We start from the raw sequence: 23,805 nt of genomic DNA on the forward strand, positions 1-23,805 counted from the left end.
GCGGGCGGAATGGAACAGGATGCTCCAACGTCTTTTTCCACCTCTGATTTCCGTTAAATATTTGTCCGGGGGCCGCGCGCAGCCTCCACAGGGTAGCCTCTTGGAGGCAAGGGTGGCCACGCGGAGGACAGCGGCCGAGGGCTCAGGGCGCACTTCCTGCGGGCGGCGGGCGGGGGCGGAGCTTCGGGCGCGCCTCATCGTCCTCCCTCCTTCCCTCCTCCCCTCCTCCCTCCCCTCCTCCCGGGCAGGCCGAGGCGCCGCGGGGGCGGGGCCGCGAGCGGGCTGGGCGGCGTGGCGGAGCTGGCTGGGCGCCCCCGGCCAAGGTGCGAGCGAACCGCGGCGGGCTCGGGCGCGGAGCGGGGGCGCGCGGCGCGGAGCAGCCCAGCCCAGCGCAGCCGGGCCCGGAGCCTCGCGGGTAGACACGAGCCGGCGGGCGGCGGCGGCGGCGGCGGGGGTGGTTCTCAGCCCGGCCGGTGCAGGGCCTCCGACCGACCGCGGCCGAGCGGGGCCTGGGCGCGGGCGCCGGGGAAGCCCGCCGCGGCGGGCACAGGAGGAAGCGGCGGCGGCGCGTCCCGAGCCGTGCGCGCCATGTCGGGCGGGCCCCCCAAGGGCCTGCCGTCCACCGGGCCCCACTCCCTGCTCGACATGCCGCACCCGCTGGCCGGCTCCAGCAGCGAGGAGGCCGTGGGCGGCGACAGCACGCCCAGCCCGGACCTGCTGATGGCCCGCAGCTTCGGCGACAAGGTGGGGCGCGCGGGGCTGGGGACCGGGAGGCGCGTTTCGCTCTCGCGGGGGATGGTGGACCCGGAGCTCTCCCTCCGGGCCCCGGGCCGCGCCCACCCTGGCGCCCGTGCCCGGGGGCGGGCGTTCCCTGGCTCCCCAGAGCCATCGGAAAATCGTCCCTCCCGGCCGCCCCCGCGGGGTCGTAGCCGCAGGGGGGGCGGCAGGAGGGGGCGGGCATGCCCCGCCGTGACGGGTCGCGAGCGCGGGTGACAGCTGGAGGGGAGGGGTCCTGGCCGCGTGGTGCGGCCAGTGGCGGGTGTGCAGTGCCCGGCGCGTGTGCCCTGGGATGGGGTCCCGAGTTCGTCCCGGTGCGTCCGCGAAGGCTGAGCTGCCGGGTGACTTGTAGCTCCCCTACTTTTCTGGCTCTGCAAAGAAGCAAGAGTTAATGGTTTTCCCTGGTGGGAGCGGCAGCGTTGGTCTTGCTGCCCGAGTCGTCCTCCTCACGCTCTGTCATGTGGGGAGTGATCTTTGTTTAGGTTTGCTGTGTGCCCCGAGGAGTCACCTGACTCAGACCCCGGCCGGCGGGTGGGGAGAGTCTCGCTGTGGTTTTCTGTCCGGGGCTCTTTCTTTCACCTCGCACGGCCTTCCACACTGTTTAGTTTTGTCAGAGGCCCGTTTTTTGTGGTTGATGGAAGGAAAGCTCGCCCTTTGACCTTCTTTGTGCAGAAGGAAGCTCCTGATATTCTTAGAGCGGCATAATAATCCTGCTGCTTTGAGAGACAGCAGAGTACGGCGAAGGGCGAGGGGCGGCATCCCCATGACCCCCTGCCCCATGGCCATTTCAGCTGTGACCAGGACTTGAGCTGTGATTCTCTCAGCGCTGCTGTGGCCACCTACTCACCGATATGCAGAAATTAGAATTGTTCTCAACACTTGTGATCAGGACTCCCTCCTCCCAGTAAAATACTGAATGAATTCCTCCTTGTCCCAATGTTAAATGCAATCAGAGGGGACCTCTTTCCCCCGTAGATGGGAGGGCATGTGATACAATAAAAATGAGTATTAGTGCACTGAGCACTCAAAATGGCTATGGAGGGGGACTTGATGTACCTTCCTGAAAGAGTTTATGAAAGCCAGGAGTGGGGAGTAGAGCATGAGGAGCAAAAAGACTTAAAAAGCTAATTAAACCAATGAATTGAGCAGGTTGAGGTGTGTGTTGTGGGGGAGGGGGTTCCTTGTGATTATTTCTCTTTATTTTATAGATGACAAACTGTATGAAGAGCTATGTTGCTTGGAAATACCTTGCCCGTATTTGACGTTCAATAAGTAATTGTCAAATGACTGAAAGAATAATTTGTTGCTCTCTTAAAGACAAATTGTTCCTGCATGCATGTGTGCATGTAGGATACGAAGTTAAACCTTCTGATTTCCTTCTCAGGATGGTGAATTAATTGTCTGTTGCTGTGTAACAAATTACGCCAAAATTTAGCACCCGCAGATAGTTTGCGTGGGTCAATAGTGTCATGTCATCCAGGAGCAGCTGAGCTGGGTGGTTCTGACTCCGGTCTCTTTTGAGGTAGCAGTCAAGGCGTTGACCAGGGCTGGGGTCATCTGAAGATTGGGTTGGGGGAGGATCAGCTTCCAGGCTCATTCACTTGGCTGTTGACAGGCCTTAGTTCCTCTTTATAGGGCGGCTTGCCGTGGCAGCTAGTTTTCCCCCAGAGAAAGTGGTCCAAGAGAGCAAGTGATCCCAAGACTCAAGCTATACTCTTGTATGATCTAATCTTGGAAGTGACATAATTCTGCCGTATTCTATTGATCACACTGCTAGTACAAAGTGGGAAGAGGGTATAAATATAGGAGGTAGGGGTCCCTGGGTGACTCAGTCCGTTGAGCATCTGACTTTGGGTTTTGGCTCGGGTCATGACCTCAGGGTTGTGGGATCAAGTCCTGTGTCCGGCTCTGTGCTGGGCGTGGGGTCTGTTTGGGATTCTCTCTCTCCCTCTGCCTCTGTCTTGCCCCCATGTGTGCACACGCCTCACATTCTCTCTTTCTATGCCTCTCTCAACTAAAAAAAATAAACAAAATCTTTAAAAAATATATCAGGAGACAGGGATTATCTGGCTATCTTGAATGCTGGATGACACTGATCGCTATTTTAGTTATTTATTTTAAAGGTTTTTAAAATTTATTATTATTTACTAATTGCGATACCCAACGTAGGGCTTGAACTCATGACCTTGAGATCAAGAGTCACATGGCTCTTTTTTACTGGGGCAGCTAGGTGCCCCCACTAATGGCTATTTTAAACATTTGCTTAGCGATCCACTCTTGGAGGACACTTGTCTCAGAAATATGGGCATTTTACTAATAAATACTGGGAGGACAAATGCCCTGTACCACCAAGGTCTTGTTGGTGGGCAGGAAGTCAGGCCCAAGTCTAATTACTCCTGGCTTCCAGTTCTATGAGAAGACAGTCTTGAAGCCATTATTATTAATTATTGAATATTTAATAAGTCTCCATACAGCTGTAAGAAGCATCAAAATGACATCACTCCCAAGGGCCTGATTTATAGTAAGCCACTTTTCCTTGGAGGCTGAGTAATGTAATTTCTTTCTCTGACTGGAAGTAATATTTTCCTTGAATCTTGGCGTGCATGTGTGTTCTAGCAACTCTGGAGAAACTTCTGTAGAGAGAAGCTAGCATGCAACAGAGGTGAGTCAGGACCAGTGGAAGGAAGGCTTCTCTTCGCCCTGCTTTCTCTTGCCCAGGCAGCATGCGGGTCATTGGAGGACAGGTAGGAAAGCTGAGTGCTGTGATCGGCCTTTGAAAAGAAACCTGTTTTCTTGCCTTTTTGGACAGTGCATCGTGACCCTGGATGCCTGGTTCAGAGTCAGTTCTGGGATTGGAGAACGAGGGTTTGACAGGCTGCTCGTGGTGCAGGGTTATTGTATTATGCGGAGGAGAATTGCTTTCTGTGGGCCCAGGATGTTGCCAAGCACAGGGAAGTCTTGTGTCTCGGTCCAGCAGACGCTACTGAGTGGCATCTGGGATGCTTGGTTGAGAAGGAGCAGCAACCAAATATGCCCTTTTCATCCACTGCCTTTGAAAATCATCCAGACCTTGGAGCTACGGGGGAATCCTTCCTATCTTCCCAGGGTTGCGTGAATTCTTTTCATGCCAGCTGAACTCACCAGGCCTTCTGTCACCACATCCTTCATCTCCTCCTAAAATGTAAATAAACCACTTGACCTGCCTCGCTTTTTTACTTTCATCTGCAAACCACTCTGGGCTACTTCTCCCCTGACTCAGCCTCCAACTCCTGCGTGCCTCCCAGAACTTAACACCAAGCCCGCTCAAGCCCCAGCTGTGGTTAACAACCCTTCCCACATCCTCAACCTCTTCACTGAACTCTTCTGCCTACTTCCTGCCCTCTTAGGTTACTGCTTCTGCCAAAGTCTTCAAAATGCAGCTGTCTTTTCCTCCTGTACTCCACTTATATCAGGATCAGGAGATGGAGGTCAGTTTCCTTTCTCTCCACTGCCCTTTTTTTTAATTAAAAAATTTTTTTAGGGGCGCCTGGGTGGCGCAGTCGGTTAAGCGTCCGACTTCAGCCAGGTCACGATCTCGCGGTCTGGGAGTTCGAGCCCCGCGTCAGGCTCTGGGCTGATGGCTCAGAGCCTAGAGCCTGTTTCTGATTCTGTGTCTCCCTCTCTCTCTGCCCCTCCCCGGTTCATGCTCTGTCTCTCTCTGTCCCCAAAATAAATAAACGTTGAAAAAAAAAAAATTAAAAAAAAAAAAAATTTTTTTAAACATTTATTTATTTTTGAGAGAGAGAGCATAAGTGGGGTCGGGGCCGAGAGAGAGAGGCAGACACAGAATCCGAAGCAGGCTCCAGGCTCTGAGCTGTCAGCACAGAGCCTGATGCGGCGCTCAGACTCATGAACCATGAGATCATGACCTGAGCTGAAGTTGAACGCTTAGCCAACTGAGCCACCCAGGTGCCCCTCCACTGCCTTTTATAAACCAAGCTCTGCTCCCTGGAGGCTCATGTCATTTTATTTGTTCATTCACGTATTTGAGGACCTACTATGAGATAGGCACTGTTCCAGGAACTTGAGATGAGTCAACCAGTGAATACCGCTGCCCTCATGGGGTACTTTTTGTGACTCTATACTATGTTATATAAAGAATGCTACGGGAGGGAGAAAAAGTAGGATGAGGGGAGTCAGGATCACTGGCTGTGGGAGGGGGATTTGGAGAGGCTTTACTGAGAACTTGAGATTTGAGTAGAGACTTGGAGGAGATGAGGGATGGAGTTAGCGAGTGGATATCTGGAGGAGTGTCCTTTTAGGTGGAAGGAACAGCCAAAGCAAAGTCTTGAAGGCATCTGCCTAGTGTGGACTGGAAGAGCCCAGAAGCCAGTGTGGCTGGGGCAGAGTGAACAGTGGAGAGTTGGCCGACAGCAGAGAGGGGAAGGGTCCGGACTGTGTAGGGCCTCATAGGTCACCCTGAGAACAGGCCTTTACTTTGAGTGCCATTGCAGTGTCTCCAGCAGAAGGAGGGACATGATTTGACTTACATGTTGAAAAGGCTCACACAGGCTGTTGAATTGAGAATCCTTTATTTGGCTCATCCACTAAATTCATTTCCTTTTAGTTAAAAGGACATAAACCAAGTGCAAACTGGCCGAAGGGGGAAAAAAAACAAAAAAAGCCTCCTGGCTTATGTTTTTGAAAAGCCCCAGGTATTTTGGCTTCAGGAGTGGCTGGAACTAGGTATTCAAATGATATTGGGAATCTGTCACCCCATCTCTTGGCTCCGCTTTCTTCTGTGTTAGTTTTATTCTCAAGCTAGTGAAGGGATACCTTCTACAAATAAGCTTCACAACTTCAGCAGAAAGAGAGCACCTCTTTGCTGAGGGCTCCAGCAAAAGCCCTGGGCTGCTGTCTCATGGGTCTAAATCGGGTAAGTGCCGAAACCAAGCTCTGTAACTCTGATACCCAGACCTGCACCAGGTCCTCATCTTTGGAGAGAGGAGAAGGGAAGTTTTTGGTAGGTCTGTTTGTTTGAACTGTGAAATGTACATGCAAAGTATATAAAATGTATCCATATGGTTTGAAGAATAAAATGTATCTCTACGGTTTAAAGAACAATAAACACTCATGTTCCTACCCCCCAGATTAAGAGAATATCACTAGTATTTTATTTTATTTTATTTTATTTTATTTTATTTTATTTTATTTTATTTATTTAAAAAATTTTTTTTAACATTTATTTATTTTTGACAGACAAAGCATGAGTGGGGGAGTGGGGTGGTGCAGAGAGAGAGGGAGACACAGAATCTGAAGCAGGCTCCAGGCTCCAAGCTGTCAGCACAGAGCCTGACATGGGGCTTGAACTCATGGACTGTGAGATCATGACCTGAGCTGAAGTAGGATGCTTAACCGACCGAGCCACTCAGGTGCCCCTTATTTATTTATTTCTAAAGATTTTATTTTTAAGTAATCTCTACACCTAATGTGGGGCTCGAACTCACAACCCTGAGATCAAGAGTTGCACACTCTACCAACGGAGCCAGCCAGGCACCCACAAGAATATTACTAGTATTTTAGAAGCCCCATGTGTGCCTGGGGAGGATGGAGGTGGTTACCAAAGCAGGATCAGGAGGCTGCTAACAGAAGGAGGAACAAAGGAATGTGAGGCAAGCAGAAACAAATGTCCGTTATAGGCCTTCCACGACCTTTTTCTTCCCTGTCATTTCTAACTTGCCGGCCTTTCATTCTTCTTCATTAAAATCTCTAGACCCCAAGTCACTGTCTTCTCAAGTCATGCCCTCACCTCACGGTGACTCTGTTCAAAGCTACAAAACTATCAGCTTCTTGACTTGAATCTGCACCCACCTTCACCTCTTTTTCAATTCAGTTGCCCTCTCCCTGGCCACAGCCTTGCGCTATAATGCCCAGAACGGTTCGGGCTCAGAGATAATGCCATCAGATATCTTCTCTTGCCTTACCGTCCCCTCAGTTGGTCATTACTGCCTGCACCTGTTCTCTGACCACTTGTACTTCCCTCCCTCCTTTATTTTGTATTTTTATTTTTTATTTAAGTAATCTCTACATCCCACATGGAGCTTGAACTCATGACCCTGAGATAAAGAGTCACCTGCTCTTCTGACCGAGCCAGCCAGGTGTCCCTCACCTCCCTCCTTTAGATGGGGTGGCTCCTCTCATCAGTTACTCCCTCCACTTCCTTTCTTCGACTCCCTTCTCTCCTCCTTTTATACCCAGTCTGGATCATTCCATTGCTTCAGATCTTTTCCTGCACCTTGAGAATTGCTGCCAGTGTAAATTCACTGGTTTTAACCACAACTGGGGCCTCAGTGGTGCTGGGCACTCCTTTCTTTCCACAGAGGCTCCCGTTCTGTGCCATGGCTGATCTGACGCTTTTCTCTGTTCCTCACACCTCCCCCTCCCCCCATTCTACCCTCCCATTCTGCTGATGAGAAGACAGAAGCCACCATAAAAGAACTTCCTTTTTCCAGACTGTGAAATGATGTGAATCCGTAGCCATTGTTTCTTGGTTGCCCCAGTCGCTGTAGAAGGGATTCTAAGGCACCCCTGGACTGTATGGCCCGCCCCCTCTGGCCTCTCTGAGACCTCGCTCCGTTCATCATCCTCACCCATTTCTGTGTCTTCACATTCCCTCTCACCTGGCTCATTCTATCAATAAACATACTCAGGGCGCCTGGATGGCTCAGTCGGTTAAGCCTCGGACTTCAGCACCAGCGATGATCTCACGGTTTGTGAGTTCAAGCACCGCGTCCGGCTCCGTGCTGACAGCTCTGAGCCTGGAGCCTGCTTCGGATTCTGTGTCTCCCTCTCTCTCTGCCCCTCCCTGGCTCATGTTCTGTCTCTCTCTCTCTCTCTCTCTCTCTCTCTCTTAAAAACAAATAAACATTAATAAACATCTTCAGGTCACCGTTGCTTCTTAAACCAGGAGTAAAGAAAACTTTGCCGTGATGCCTTTTGTTTTCTTTCCCCGTTTCGTGATCTGTTTTGTGACTGCTCTTCACAGACAGACTTTTTGAAAGTAAGGTCTGCTACTCTTCCTAACTCCTCAGCCTGCCGCTGTCGGGTTTCTGACTTTACTAGCCGAGTCCCCTTGTGACTTCCTTCTCGCAAAATCCAGTAAGTGCTTCACGGTCCCTATCCATCCTGACCTCTTGGCAGGTTGCACTTGCGCTGTTGAGTACCCTCTTGCTTGAAATACTCTTTGCTTGGCACTCCAGAGCCAGCTTGTCTGCGTTCAAATCCCAGCTCTGCCTGTCTACAGTCTTTGTGAACCTCTCTGAGCCTCCGTGTCGTCATCTGTAAAAAGGGGATAACAGAAGTACCTGTATCACAAGGTTGATAGGAAGATCTGGGGAGTTCATGCCTAGAGTAGTGCCTGATAAGTAGTGAGCCTTTAATAAATGTGAGGTGCTGATGGTGGTTATCCCCAAGTATTGTACTCTCCGTATTTTCTTGTGCGTTTCTGCCCATTCTCTGTCAATGTCTGTGTCAGTCGTGGTCAGGTCAGGGTGAAAGTCCCCTTAGGTGTTTCCAGCCGAGAGCCTATAATCCAGGGAATTAATCACATCAGTGATGAAAAACGTGAGAAGTCAAGAAGATGGTGAGATTAACCCGGAGAGAAGCAACCGCAAGGAAACTGCTGTCACGGTCAGCGCCGGAGGGTCAATGGGAGGAGGTGGTGTAGAATCTAGGAGCTTCTGTGGGAACTAGAGCTGTGGCGGGGCTGCTCAACAAGAGTGGGGTCCACAGAGGGGGATAACCCTGGAGAGAAGCAGCTGCTGCCAGGGATGCTTATCTGAACCAGAGGGAAAGTGTGTGGGGGGTGTCGGGGGCAGGGGGAAACACACTGGCCTCTCTGGTCTTTCATCAGTATCTTCCATTGACCAAAATATCTTCCTTGGTGGACATGAGACTCTAGCAGAGCCAAACAGTCTTTCTTGGGTCTTTGCTCAGATGAGTGCTGGTGGAAAGAGCATCTCTTTCTGGTAGCCCGTGAACCTCTGTTTGCTGCAGTGTGGAGAGTGCCCGCTGAAGAATGAGGCCAGAGAGGAAAGTGGAGCTGGGAGAGAAAGAGGGGGAAAGGCCCTGAAGACCCCCTGAGTCCTGGATCCGCCTGTGCTGGCAATGCCTGAAGCTAGCACTGCCTCTTGGTTCCAGAAGGTCACGGATTCCCTTTTACTGACACTGTTTTGAGTTGTGTTTGTCACTTGACACTTCAGAAAAATGTTGACCGAGGGGCGCCTGGGTGGCTCAGTTGGTTGAGCGTCCGGCTTCAGCTCGGTCCGATCTTGCAGTTCATGGGTTTTGAGCCCGGCGTTGGGCTCTGTGGTGATGTCCTGTGCATCAGCTACGGTGCTCTGTTCCTGTTGGTCAGCTCCACCATCAGGGCGTATGCCTACGCATCAGCTATGGTGGCAGAGGTGGTGTCTTCACGAGGTCCTTGGAGTTTGGGGAGCCTTTTTGGTCTAAGTGGGCAAAGCGTCACGGGCTGAGGGAGTAGCTGGAGCAAAGCTCCTGAGATGAGAAAGACCTGTGCCCGCTGGAGTTGGGTTGAGTCTAGTCATGTGTTGGGATGGGTTTTGAGGGTCTAGAGTGGGGATTAGTGAGAGAGGAGGCAGGGAAACTGGTCAGGAGGTGACCGAAGATGCGGGGCTCGGGCTCACGATCCGGGAGATCGTGACCTGAGCCATCTGAGCAGAAATCAAGAGCTGGATGTTTAACCGACCGAGCCACCCAGGCCACCCCTTAGCTTTTATTTCTTAGGCAGTAGCCAACCCTGGAGGGTTTTCGAGAGGGCGAACGTGCGGTCAGCGCTGGGGACGGGGAGTGACTGGCAGAGAAAGATGTCGTGGGAGTGCTAGCCGGGGATTTAGGTTGGGGCCGTTGCCTGCAAGAGGAAAGAGTAGGACATTAAGGATGGCTTGTTCTGGTGCAGTGGGGGTGACTGGTGCCCTCCCGGAGAGGGGCACACGGACTGGGGAGCAAGCGTGAGCAGGAGGTGGAGAGATGACTAGGGTGCAGTCTGAGGTCAGGAGTCAGGACAGGGGTTGTCTGAACCCCGCCTTTGAAAGCCTTAGCACAAACGCTGCTTCTGGAAAGCTCTTCTTCATTACATAGACACGTAACCCCAGTGGACGATGCAGAAGGTGACGTGGAGACCGACAATCAAATGCAAGGCAGGGGGTTGTGGTAGTTTGGTAATAAGAAGGGTGGTGGCTTGAGGGGAACACAGGGTGAAGGGAAGGGTGTAGGATAGGGGAGACGTGAACATTGTTCGTGAGGGTTACAGGGAAGAAGACAGATGTCTTGTATGAAAATGCAGAAATAACAGCTTGGCGAAGGTGCGCTGATTCATGTATGAGCAATGGGGTTTGTTTACTAGATACTAGAGGGGTCATATGCTGTCTGGTGTCAGCCTTGCCCCACCGAATTCCTTATTTTGGCCGCCAGAGCAGTAATCAAGAATTACTGTTCTGTGGTGGTGGCAGGGGTGGTCTGGGAGGGGGGTGTGTGGACGAAGGCAAGAGAAGGGGCACCTGGGTGGCTCAGTCGGTTGAGCTTCTGACTCTTGGTTTCGACTCAGGTCATGAGCTCATGGTTTGTGGGTTCAAGCCCCGCTTCGGGCTCTGTGCTGACAGTGCAGAGTCTGCTTGGAATTCTTTCTCTCCCTCTGTCTCTGCCTACTTCTCCCCTCAAAATAAATAAATAAGCTTAAAAAAAAAAAAAAGGGCAAGAGGGATATGAGAAACGGTGTTTCAGGACTCCTGTTTGAGAAAAGACACAGAGGCAAGAGAAACAGCGTGTTTGGGTAGCAGGGTGCAGGCACTTTAAAAAACCTTTATCTATCGAGCATGTGCCTGTCTGCCTAGCTCTGCTAGATGCTGAGGACGTTGAGAAAGATGAAAAAAGTAGGAACCTCCCTCGAGAGGTTCTTGGTCCAGTGGAGAAGAGATGGTTGCAACAGAATGTGAAAAATGCTAAATGTATTTACTAGCTCTGAGGCCTGGGGCACAATTCTTAACCTTGTAATGCCTCAGTGTCCTCCTAGGTAAATTTTGGGTTATTTTATGGGGGTGTCCTGAAGATTGGGTGTTTAGAATAGTGCCTGGCACACGGTAAATACCGCGTAAATGCCCGGTGTTTGTATTGCCTTAGAAGCTGACCCTGAGAAAGGATTTAACTGCCAGTAGTTTATTTGCGAGGTAAAGGAAAGTGAGACAGGGAACAGAAGGCACCAGTAAAAGGTAAGCTACCAAGCCGGTTTCCACTGAGCCCGGCTGGGTGTTATCCTGGGAAGCCTTGGAGCCTGTACCGAACACACGCCTCCGTTACCCACAACCCGGGTGAGGCAGCTGGGTCTTCAGACAGTAACCTTGTCAGTCGTTGGTTGAGCGCTCCATGGATGGGGTGTTTGGGCATTTAATCCCCAAGCACTTTCCAGTCTGCTCCATGGGTGGGCAAAGTAGGGGAGGCAGTCAGGCCAGGAAGAGCAGGTGCTGGCCCTTGGAAGTCAGGCCAGTGGGCACTGAACGGGTCAGGGCCAGGAGATACGGGTGGGGCACTGACAGTCTTGACTACAGTTATGATGAACGTAAGACACAGGGATGCTTAGGGGGATGGTGGCTTTTCTAAAGGAGATGATGTCTGAGGTGAAGAATGGAGAAGTAGTTCTTTTACAAATGGACAGAGGAAGGGACAGTAACCCGGGCGGAAAAGCTAGCGTGTGCCAAAGCTTGGCAGCGTCTGGTTGCATGAGTGGCCCGTGAGAGGGCTGCTGAGTAGTGCGGCTCGAGAGGTAGGTAGTGGGCAGCTGGCCGGCTATAATGGCAAACAGGAAGGGCTTTATCCTGAGCGATGGGGAGGCCAGTCGTATTTAAAAAATTTTTTTTTTCAACATTTATTTATTTTTGGGACAGAGAGAGACAGAGCATGAACGGGGGAGGGGCAGAGAGAGAGGGAGACACAGAATCGGAAACAGGCTCCAGGCTCTGAGCCATCAGCCCAGAGCCCGACGCGGGGCTCGAACTCACGGACCGCGAGATCGTGACCTGGCTGAAGTCGGACGCTTAACCGACTGCGCCACCCAGGCGCCCCTTAAGCAGGGAAGGTGCAGGGCCACGCTTGTTAGGTCACTGTGACTGAGCTCCAGCTGGGATAGGATCGGTGGACTCAAGAGGCTGGTAGTCCAGGGAGAAGACTGTGGCAGCAGAGGGTTGGGGGAGGAGACAGTTTAAGTGGAGTTTTGACTCACTGATCTCAAGGAGTGTATTACTCAGGAGTTTTGTTTGCAAATGAGAGAAAGCCAGCTCTCACTAACTTAATAAGCAAAAAGGTCAGCCTGTGGACGGGCTCACTTGAACCACAGAAATGAGCTGGAATTGGGTCCGAATGTTCCCAAGGGTCCGTGTCAGGCTCTCAGAGCAGCTTTATCCGTGAGGGAGGGAAATGGGGCAACTGGCAGCTCCCATCCCTCACAGTTTACAGCTGTGCCTCCAGAGGGGGAGTGAATCTCTCACACAGGGAAAAATCTCAGGGAGACCTGGCTTGCGTTACACCCCCAGTCTGAGACCAATCTACTGGGCCAGCGGCCTGAAGTACTGTGATGAGCCAGACTTGGCCCAGAGGTCCGACCGTGGGGGGAAAGAGTCTGAAAGTCAGCCCTCACTCCAGCTACAAGGTCCCCGAGCAGCTAGGAGGTGTACTGGGCAAACAGTAAAAGACTACTTACAAGGGAGACTCTCGAGTCAGAAGCTTTAGCGACTGGCTGAATCATCGTGGCAAGAATAAAACAGATTTTGAGAGAAACAGGTCAAAAAGTAAAACTGTAGATTTCCTAAGGTGTAAATGCTTTTCAAAAGAAAAACTGAGATATAATTCACAGACTATAAAACCCACTTTTTAAAAAACACACAGTGTGGTGGTTTAATATATTCACAAGGCTGTGCAACTGTCACCATTTTCTAATTCCAGAATATTCATCACCCCAAAGATACCTCATCATACCCATTAGCAGACACTCCCATCTCCCCCCTCTCCCAACTCCCGGTAACCACCATTCTATTTTCTGTCTTGATGAGTTTGATACCTCTCCCTTAGACACCTTATATAGATAGAATTGTGTAGTATTTATCTTTTTGTGACTGGCTTGTTTCCTTAGAATAAGGTCCTCCAGGTTCATCCATGTTGTAGCATGTGACAGGATTTTCTTCTTTTTAAAGACTGAATAACATTACATTGTATGGGTCTGTCACATTTCTTTATCCATTCATCTTCTGGTGGACATTTAGTTTGCTTCTACCTTGGCTCTTGTAAATAATTCTGCAGTGGACATGGATGTATAAATATCTCTTTGAGATCCTGGTTTCATTTTTTTTTTTTTTAAATACAAAGCCAGAAGTGGGATTGCTGGATTATATGGTAATTGTGTTTTTAATTTTTAAGGTACTTTCATACTGTTTTCCATAGCAGGTGCACCATTTTACAGTCCCCCCCCCCCAAAAGTGCACAAACGTTCCAATTTCTCTACATCCTCATCAACACTTGTTATTTTGATAGTAGGCATCCTAATGGATGTGAAGTTGTGTTTGATTTGTATTTCTCTGATGGTTAGTGCTGCTCGGCATCTTTTCATATGCTTTCTGGCCATTTGCGTATCTTCTTTGGAGAAATGGCTGTTCAAGTCCTTTGCTCACTTTTATATTGGATTATTTGACTTTTTATTGTTGATTTATACGAGTTCTTTTTATATTCTGGATATTAACCCTGATCAGGTACATGATTTGTAAGTATTTTCTCCCATTCCACAGATTGCTTTTGTGTCTTTGGCCCAGTTTTTTTAAGTTTTCTATAAACTGGGGTGCCTGGGTGGCTCAGTTGGTTAAGCATTGGACTTCGACTCAGGTCATGATCTCACGGTTTGTGAGTTCAAGCCCTGTGTCAGGCTCTGTGCTGACAGCTCAGAGCCTGGAACCTGCTTCAGACTCTGTGTCTCCCTCTCTCTCTGCTCCTTCCCTGCTCGTACTCTGTCTCTCTCTCTCTCTCAAAAATAAGTAAACATTAAAAAAAATAAAGTTTGCTATAATCCCACTTGTCTATTTTTCCTTTTGTTGCCTGTGTTTTTAGTGTCATAGCCAAGAAATCATTGCTAAATCCGATGTCATGAGGATTTTCTCCTACGTTTCTTCTAGGATTTCTGTAGTTTGGGGTCTTAGGTGTGGGTCTTTAATCCATTTTAATCTATTAATTTTTGTATATGGTGTAAAATGAGGGTCCCACTTTATTCTTTTACATGTGGATTTCCAGTTTTCCCAGCATCATTTGTTGAAAAGGCTGTCCTTTCCCCATTGAGGGTATATATATATTTTTAAAGCCGATTTCTTACCGAAATCAATAAATCATATTCATAGTTGAAGTTCTAAGATGAATTTATTCTACAAGCATTTGAGTGACTTCTCTGTTCTGTGCGCTGTGTAAGGCATGTTCCTTGGGAATGAAGATATCTCAATTCTGGAAATGGCATTAGTCTGGGACACGTCTATAATTAGAATAAACATGTTTGTGGAATAGCTGTTTTATTGCAAACATGGAAGCCTAGGCCTTCTTTAGGGCTATTTCATTAGGGCAGATGTGTGATCTGAGGAACTGGGTGTGTGGTCATTCTGCTGGCATCAGCAACTATGCTGAAAAAGTGCAACATAGCAGCCTTTCTCTGCACTGTCTGGTCAAGCGAATCTTGTTTATTTCGTGACTTGTATCAGCAGTTGTGAAGGGCACTTGGACTTTTTGTTCGTTTCTCGGAGCCTTATTTGGGCCTATTGTGTGTCATACCTGGGGGATACCTAGATGAACAAGATGACCTTACCTTTAGGCAGTCAAGGCCCAGGAAAGGAGGCAGAGGAGACACAAGTGAAGCGTGGCAGTTTAAGATGATGATAGGGGTATACATGGAATGCCACAAGGGTAGTCAGAGTGATTTTTTGAGTTGAAGAAATTCTAGAGTAAAGCATGTTTGAAGAAGGCATTGGGGCACCTGAGTGACTCAGTTGGTTAAGCATTTGACTTCGGTTCAAGAACTGATCTCATGGTTCGTGGGTTCGAGCTCCGCATTGGGCTCTGCTTGGGATTTTTTTTCTCTCCCTCTGTCTCTGCTCGTCCCCCACTTGTGCTTTCTCTGTCTCTCAAAATAATTAAACTTTATTTTATTTTATCGTATTATTTAAAAATTTTTTTAATGTTTATTTTTGAGAGAGAGAGAGAGACAGAGCGTGAGTAGGGGAGGGTCAGAGAGGGAGAGGAAGACACAGAATCTGAAGCAGGCTCCAGGCTCTAAGCTGTCTGTGCAGAGCCCAGTGTGGGGTTCAGACTCACAAACCATGAGATCATGACCTGAGCTGAAGTCAGACGCTTAACTGACTGAGCCACCCAGGTGCCCCATAAATAAACAAACCTTAAAAAAAAAAATGAAGGAGGCATTGGGTTACCTATTACAGGTTTTATCTTTTTAATGGTCAATGTTGGGATTTCAGTGAGAATCTGAATAATTGTTTTCCTGTCTGATAGAAATGGGAAATTATGATTTTTCAGCGTTTAGATTTTATTATGCACATGTTAATACGGTGAATGTTCTTTACTAGTGTATCCAAAGATTGGCTAAGTAATTTGTGGGACCCAGTGCAAAATTAAAATGCTTGTCCCCTTGTTAAAATTTTTTTAAAGAATTTCAAGATGGTGACAGCAGAGCATTAAACCCAGTGCAGAACCCTCTGAGTGCAGAGTCCTGTGGGAGCACAGGTCACACGGCCATGGAGCCGGCCCTGACTATCTCCTTTAGAGGTTTCCAGGTCCTGTTAAAATTACCGCTTACCATTTTAGTGCTGTAGGTCAGGACTATTGGATTCCTTGGGTGTGCTTGTGATGAGGCCTGCTTCCTGTGGCTTGCTTCTCCAGTCTGGGTTGATGGTGGCGCTTGCCTGGAATACGCTACTGCATCCCCTGTCAACATTCTAGCATTCCTGGTTTCTAGAAAAACAATGTGATCTCCCCCCATGCCCAGCCTTTCATGTTTAACGTGTGCTTGAGACTGTTTTTCATTTTTCTAACCCTTGCTTCTACTTTCTTTTCCCTTTGCTCTGGCCTCTTCCCCATAGAGGGTGCCCAGCATATATGTTTCCTCCGTTATCTCCACCTTCACCCAGAGATAACAGCAGGGTATGCTTATAATCGCTGCTAACATTTACAGCACGCTAACTTTGGTTGGGAGCCTTGTTGTATCATCTCCGTGCATTCCCCTATGCTATAGCTACTGTCTTGGTCCCCTTTGACAGCCAGGAAAATGTAGAGAGGAGAAGTAACTTGTTCCAAGTCACAGAGCTAGAGAGGTGGGGCTGGGAACTTGGGTCTGTCTGGGCGCCTGGCTGGCTCAGTGTGAAGAGTGTGGGATTCTTGATCTTAGGGCTGTGAGTTAGAGCCCCATGTTGGGGATAGATATTTAAGACTTTAAAAATCTTAAAACAGATTTTATCTGACTTCAGAGCCCATTCTTCTTAACCACCATCACTGCTAGAGAATTGGCATCCTTCCCCAAGCCCCCTCCCTGATTTCTGAGGACTTACGCACATTAGGCATTATACTAGGCACTGCATGTTGCATTTCCTCTGAAGGTGTAGGGGGGAATGAAACCAATCTCTCCTGTGTCTTACTTAGCTCCTGTCTCTTCTCTCATTTCACTTTCTAGCTTTTTCAGCCTTCGTCCTCACCATACCAGTCTCCCTTGTTAGGGAAGTTTCCCAAGGCTTGCTGGCTTCTGCCTTCACTCTCCCCATCACCGCCAGGCTCCTCGGATGAGCGGTCTTTGCGCACCTCTCCCATCTGCCTCGCCATCTGCCTCCTCTTGCCTCGGTGTCCAGGTCTGTGGTCCAGGTCTGCCCCTACCGCTTGCTACTGCAGAGACCCGCAAAGGCTGTTTTCCTGATGTGGAGTCCCAGGCAGTTAGAGCTGCAGAGGCCCTGCAGGGCATCCACCCAGGACCGTCTTTTTTCACCTGAAATTGTGGCCCTGAGAGAGAAGCGATTGGTCAGACCAGGGTCACCCAGCTAGCTCATGGCAGAACTGAGGTTAGGACCCAGGTTTCCAGACCACTGGTTGAGTGCCCATTTTCTGTGACTCATGATGTTAACCAACCTCCCCTCCTTTTTTTCTTCACTCTCTTTTTTTTCTCAGGGTCTCATTCCGCTCACTGCTGTTATTTCCCTAGCGTGATGCCTGGCACTTAGCAGATGCTTAATAAATATGTACCGAATGAATTGATTCTGTCCTCTCTTGGTCCTTCCCTGGTCTACCCCTGCCTCTCTGAATCCCCCCTCTTTTTCCTTCCGACTCCAACTGTGGGTCCACCCAGTCACGGTCCCTGCCCGTTGCTATCCTTCCGTACCATCTCTGGATGGACTTCCCTACCACATCAGGGTTTAGGATTCCCAAATCTTCTGGTCTAGCTACAAAGTCATCTTCCCAAGTATTTTTAGGATTCTTGTTTTCAGCACCTTAAAATCACTCTGTGGCAAGAGTACTTAAAACCATACCTTTCTTGGCCTCACCTCTTAAGTATCTCCTTCCTGTACGCAGCATCACTGTCTTTTTTTAATATCTGTTTTCATTTCTATTGTCCTAGTCAACATCCTAATTAAGATGTATGATTATCTTATCTCATTTTCCTGCTTTTACTCAGCCTACTCTTTTCTGACCACTGTAGCCTGAATTCACCTTCCTAAAAATACTGCGTTGTTGCGTCATTTCCCATCTCTGAAGCCGTGCGGCGACCTCCCATTGCTTACACAGTGATGGTGCAAGCCCTGGCCTTCTGTGTTTGGTACCTGCTTCTCTCTCTGATCCTCTCCTAGGGCGTGATGTCCCTGCCAAATGGTTTCACTCATGAGCTGCCTGGCATGTTGTGGGAATTCTCACTTGCCCACCCTTGCCACGCTTGTCTCCACTGTGTTTGTGTCTCTTACTATTACTGTGGAACCTTGGTACTCAAAGTGTGGTCTGTGGACCAGTGGCATTGACATTAGCTGGGAGCTCATTGGAGATGCAGAATCTCAGGCCCAATTTAAGACTTACTGACTCAGAATCTGCATTTTGACATGATCCCTTAGTTATTTGTATGCACATTACAAATTGAGAGGCACTGTCTTAGAATAAGGTTATCAGGCTTGACTAAACATTCACATCATCAGAGGACTTCTTAGATGATGCTGATGTTTGGGCCTCACCTCAAGAAATTTGGATCTAATGAATCTCGGATGGCCCAGAGACCAGTATTGTTTTTTGCTTGTTTTTGTGGGTTTTTTGGTTTGTTTTTTAAATGTTTATTAATTTTGAGTGAGCACGAGTGACAGTATGCTGAGAGAGTATGCAAGTGGGGGAGGGACACAGAGAGAGAGGGAGAGAGAGAATCCTGAGTAGGCTCCACGCTGTCAGCACAGAGCCCTGCCTCGGGCTCAAACCCACCTTGAGATCATGACTTGAGCCAAAATCAAGAGTTGGTTGCTTGACCGACTGAGCCACCCAGGTGCCCCAAGACCAATATTGTTAAAAATGGTTTTTGGGGCACCTGGGTGGGTCAGTCGGTTAAGCATCCAACTTCAGCTCAAGTCATGATCTCATGGTTCATGAGTTCAAGCCCTACGTTGGGTTCTGTGCTGATAGCACAGAGCCTGCTTTGGATCCTCTGTCCCCCTCTTTCTCTGCCCCTCCCCCACTCGTGTGTGTGTGTGCACATGCACACACACTCTTCTCTTTCAAAAATAAATAAACATTAAAGAAAAGGTTTTTGTACGTAGTTCTAATTTATAGCCAAGGTTGAGATCAGTTCCTCTCATTCGCCCAGTGGGAGTTTGCTGTCAGACATGTATATCTCCTACACTGTGCTCTAAGCTCCTTGAGAGCAGGGACTCTATCTGATTTGCTGATTGCTAGAATTTTAGGGTGTGAGCAAAGCGTAGGATGGGGTGGGTACTCACATGTTTGTTGACTCAGTTAATGGACATGTGCTAAATGATGTGTTTATAAGGGTATTTGTTGCAATATTATTTCTGATATTAGGCGATAAGAAAGAGCCCAAATATGCATCAGTAGGGAGCTATTTGTAAACTGTGTTAATTTACAAAATGCAGTGTTAAAGGGAATAAATAAGGCAGCCTTATATACACTGATATGCAACAATGGCAAGATATTTTAAGTAAAAAAAAAGGAAAGAAAGAAAAGGTACACACACACTGTGTAGTCTACTATCGTTCGTGTGTGTGTATGAGTGTAGGTGTGAATGTGCATACTAACCTTGGAAGGATGCAACATTACCTCTCAGAGGGTCACGTTCTGACCCTTTGAGAGTGTAGTCATCCTCCCGTGGAGGCTATTTGACCAAAGTAGAAAGAAGCCTCCTACTCTCTTTCTAATTTGGTTAGTAATAGTTGATACTGATTAAAAAGGAAAAATTTGACTAACCAACCCCTGACTAACCCAGATCCAATTTCAAACACAGAAAATGAAACTGTCACTGGTAGTTCTGTTGAGTAGATGTGGATGTTGTCACTGCTTGAAAACTGAACTGTAACTACTCAACACCTAAAAGGGATAAGGCTAAGCTGTTAACTGAAGGGATAAAAGAGATAATGCTTTTCTGGTAGTTTTTCATCTGTTCTGATCAAATACACGTGAAGAGTAGCTCAGAGTGATCTTTACCCTTTTCTCCTGATGGCCAGTCAGTTTTTTGAGCTACCTTTTTTTCCTGGGTTAAGAAAGTCTTTTCTTTCCTGGTCCAGATCAACTGTTGTTTCGCTGGCTGTCCAGACTTTCCTGGGCCCCCATTTCACTCTCTTGCCTCTGTCCCTCCTGCCAGAAGGGCTTCCCTGGCCATTGCCTGTCTCAGTGAAAGAGGAGGGGATGTTGTGTTTTCTGTCCAGTGATGGGAGCTCTTGTACTTCCCAGTTTCCCTGATCACAGTCATCTTGGTGACATTGTAGCTTCCTAGAGAGAGGGATGGCCAACTTTCAAGCAAGTGTAAATGGAAAAAGTGGTACTGAGAGGTGGTTATGTTAGTGATGAGACTGACATCTCTTTGTTAGGTGGTACAATTGAGTTGACTTAATTCTCTTGGTGTAACCAATACTCCTGGGGAGACATGGCTCATTATTTAGGTCTGTGAAACTTTCTGAGTAACCTAGAAATTGTCTTATACAGTATGGATAGACTAGACTGTGTAGGCTTTTAGACAGAATGAAATCCAAATTTGGGGCTAACATGCACAGCTACAGATTTCTAAGTGTGTCTCAAATGCCATGGTTTGAGCAAAATGGTCACATCTCCACTTTCAGCTGACTCTGAAGAACAAGGTAGCCACTGCCTTTGTTGTTGTCGTTATTTGTTTTGTTTTTCTTAAATCACTCTTATTCTCTTGGACCTTGCTGTGTCCAGTGCTAAGTGTTGAGTGGAAAGGGTCACATTTATTAAAGATGTATTAGGGCGTCCCAAGATTATAAATTATGGAAGCAATGTTTACATTTTACAAAGATCAGCTTCGGTATCATATATATGAGTATGTTTTCAAGTGTTGACCTTGGTGTGTTTGCTGCTTAATTTAAAACAAACAAAAACACAATACTGTTCATTTTAAACTTTCTTTGTCGTTAAATTATGATAAGGCTGAGGGAAAAGTCTTGCTGTTGATTTATATATGAATCAAGAAAACATCTATCTATAGGTTTATGATTTTGCAGTAAGTGGATAAGAGGATCTGTTAATCATGAGAAATAGTATTACCAGTAGCTGAGTGGATAAAGTTTTTTTGCTACCCCTGTTTCCAAAGCAAGGAGGTACTCTATGTAAAGAAATTTAGAATTTACGTTGGAGATGTTAGAGTAATGTAGGTTCAAAGCAGGTGCAGCTAAGTAGAAAGAATGGAGCCTTTGGAGTTAGTCAAGGGAATCCTAATGCAGTCACTTACTGCTAGCAAGTAACTTACCTGCCCTGAACTTCTGTTTTCCTGTCAATCAATTGGGAATAATAATAGTGCGAACCACGTAAGGTTTTTCTGCTAACTTAATGAGATTATGCATTATGGGTCCCCAAAACTATTCTCATAGCTGATTTTCATTACTGATATGAGCAACATGTTTTAGATGACTATAAAGAGTATTCTTTGCCTATTATTGATAGATACGGATGGTAAGGATAGGTGCATCTTGTGGTGTGAATATTCAGAAAATAAAAGATGAAAGAAATGGAAAATGCTTTCTATTACCGCAAGGTTGTATGATGAAGGATTTTTACAAAACAACAGAAAAAATAGACCCAGTTCTTCAGGAGAGTATATAAATTGTGGTAAAGAAAATCTTGAGTCCTTGCTAGGATTATTTTTTATAAAGTATGACTCCAAGGCCAAATTGTAGATACCTTTAACAAATAAATAGCCTACAATAAATATTCACAATTATGTTATATTACATTACAATTGATCTGATTATTACCATGATCTGATTATGGTAGACATTTTCATTTCCTCTTTTTATTTGATTTTTATTTTGTTTGACTAAGTGAATTACTCTTGGCTCATTCAACACGATGCTGAAAAGCAAAAGAGGAATCTTTTTGATATGTGAGCTATATACCTTGAGAAGAGAGTTTTATTCCGTTTGGTATGAAAAGAGAATTCCCTCCCAAAGGAAATAGACGAGAAGAACCAGACTTAATCAGGAAGTTCATATTCCATTCACTTATTCATCAAATATTTATCTAGTGTCTGGCACTGTTCTAGGTGCTTATAGCCAAATCCTCTTGGGACAGTCTAATGCATTTCAGGGCTTTTCAGGTTCCTGTTTCTCTTCCCCTACCCCAAAATTAAAAGATAAAGGTTTAAAATCAAAATTGTTGCTGTTCTCTTCTAGCTTACTGCCAGTATGTAGGAAAGCTATTGATTTTTGTAATTTTATCTTGCATCTAGCCACCTTACTGACTTCATAATACCTTTCAAATCATTTTTCAGTTCATTGTCTACTTAGAAAAAAAAGGGATTAATATATTTTGCAATTCAATGCTTCCTTTCAAATAAGATTTTTCCCCCCATTTTATTGCATTGGTCAGGACCAATGGATACTCTAAATAGTGAGGGCATGCTTATGTTGTTACTTGTTGAAGGGAATGTACTAAGTATTTTCTCACTAGATAAACGTTTGCTGTTGGTTTCTTACCAAATTAATAGTTTTTTAAATTCCTAACTTACTATTTAAAAAAAATCAGGAGTGGAATTTGGATTTAATGCCTTCTTAGCATTTATGGAAATGGTAATTTGATTTTTCTGCATGAATTAATATAATTAATTGATTCTTAATACTGAACCTTATTTACATTTATACTTAGGGTGAATTTTACTTGGTTTGCGTTCAGTTTGCTAATTATTTTTTTTTAGCTTTATTTATTTTGAGAGAGAGAGAGCGCGAGCAGGGAACAGGCAGAGAGAGAGGGAGAGAGAGAATCTCAAGCAGGCTCCATGGTATCAGCACAGAGCCCAATGTGAGAGGCATGACAAACCATGACATTATGACCTGAGCTGAAACCAAGAGTCGGATGCTTAACTGACTGAGCCACTCAGGCGTGCAAGTTTGCTGTAATGTTTTATATGGTGTTTTAGATTTATTATTTTCTGTTTATTCTGTCCTTTTTTCCCTCCCTCTTCTCCATTTCTTGACTTTGGTTGGATTGATCAGGTATGCTTTGTTCAATTTTATTTTTCCCCAAGTTCTATTTCCTGTTTCTCTTTGACCAATGTTTATATTTTTCTTTTTTTTTTTTTTTAATTTTTTTTTTCAACGTTTATTTATTTTTGGGACAGAGAGAGACAGAGCATGAATGGGGGAGGGGCAGAGAGAGAGGGAGACACAGAATCGGAAACAGGCTCCAGGCTCTGAGCCATCAGCCCAGAGCCCGACGCGGGGCTCGAACTCACCGACCGCGAGATCGTGACCTGGCTGAAGTCGGACGCTTAACCGACTGCGCCACTCAGGCGCCCCTATATTTTTCTATTATAGGCAAGATTTAATTAGTAACTATAATTTTCTTCGGAACAGGAAAGACTTTGGGTTTGCTTTTACTTCCCCTTCAACGTTTTATTGAAATTATCCTGAATTTGAGTTCCTGATTGTGATAGATCTTTTTTTTTTAAATTAATGCCTCTTCTATTTTATTAATTCATTTCTTAATTGCATCAAACCTCACAATAACATCAGCTCTCCATTAAAAACTAATGTGTTCTTTCTTGAGCAAGGCTTTATTCTGATTTATTTTTCAGTATGCTACATTATGTCTGTGAGTAACTGAAGTTAAAAGAGAAACCTTGGATGATATACATTATATGACAACACCTGAATAATATACGTTACTCTTTTCTGAGTGGTAATTTGGTTGCGTTTTTCCCCTTCAGACACAAATAGAAGTTGCTCCATTGCCTGCTTAAAAAAATTTTTTTTTGTAATGTGTATTTATTTTTGAGAGAGAGAGAGAGAGAGAGAGAGAGAGACAGACAGAGCGCAAGTGGGGGAGGGGCAGAGAGAGAGAGAGACACAAAATCCAAAGCAGGCTCCAGGCTCTGAGCTGTCAGCACGTTCAAGATACAGAACATCATCTACACAGGTTTTCTTCTGCCCCTTCATAGTCCATCCCTTCCTCCAGTCTTCGCCCCAGGTGACCACTTGATTTGCTTTCTGTCACTATTGTTAGTTTGCATTTTCTAGGATTTTGTATATTTGGAAACATAAAATATAGACTTTCCTGTGTCTGGCTTCTTTTACTCAACATAATGATCTTCATCATATCGTTATACGTGTAGCTTGTTTTTATTATGGTCAGTATGCCACTGGGTGAATGTACCACAATTTATTTATTCATTCATTAATGGACATGTAGGTTGTTTCTAGTTTGGGGCCATTAAAAATTAAGCCACTGTACTTGGAAAAGAAG

At 46.5% G+C, this 23,805-nt stretch overlaps 1 protein-coding gene across 5 annotated transcripts in view; it reads left to right on the plus strand.

Annotated features, from left to right (window-relative positions):
- The first annotated feature begins 279 nt into the window (after positions 1 to 279).
- SNX30 (sorting nexin family member 30) overlaps positions 280 to 23,805 on the plus strand; it is a 118,615-nt gene continuing 95,089 nt past the window's right edge. Inside the window, exon 1 of one of the 5 annotated variants that reach the window (XM_045043953.1) lies at positions 280 to 744. In XM_045043953.1, coding sequence (XP_044899888.1) covers positions 589 to 744 — 156 coding nt within the window. In that variant the 5' untranslated portion in view covers positions 280 to 588. The remainder of the gene's footprint in view (positions 745 to 23,805) is intronic. The other 4 variants (XM_045043955.1, XM_023242574.2, XM_023242575.2 and 1 more) reach the window with 4 other exon arrangements.

The sequence above is a fragment of the Felis catus genome, chromosome D4 (genome assembly GCF_018350175.1).
Source record: "Felis catus isolate Fca126 chromosome D4, F.catus_Fca126_mat1.0, whole genome shotgun sequence".
In the NCBI taxonomy this organism is placed as follows: domain Eukaryota; kingdom Metazoa; phylum Chordata; class Mammalia; order Carnivora; family Felidae; genus Felis; species Felis catus.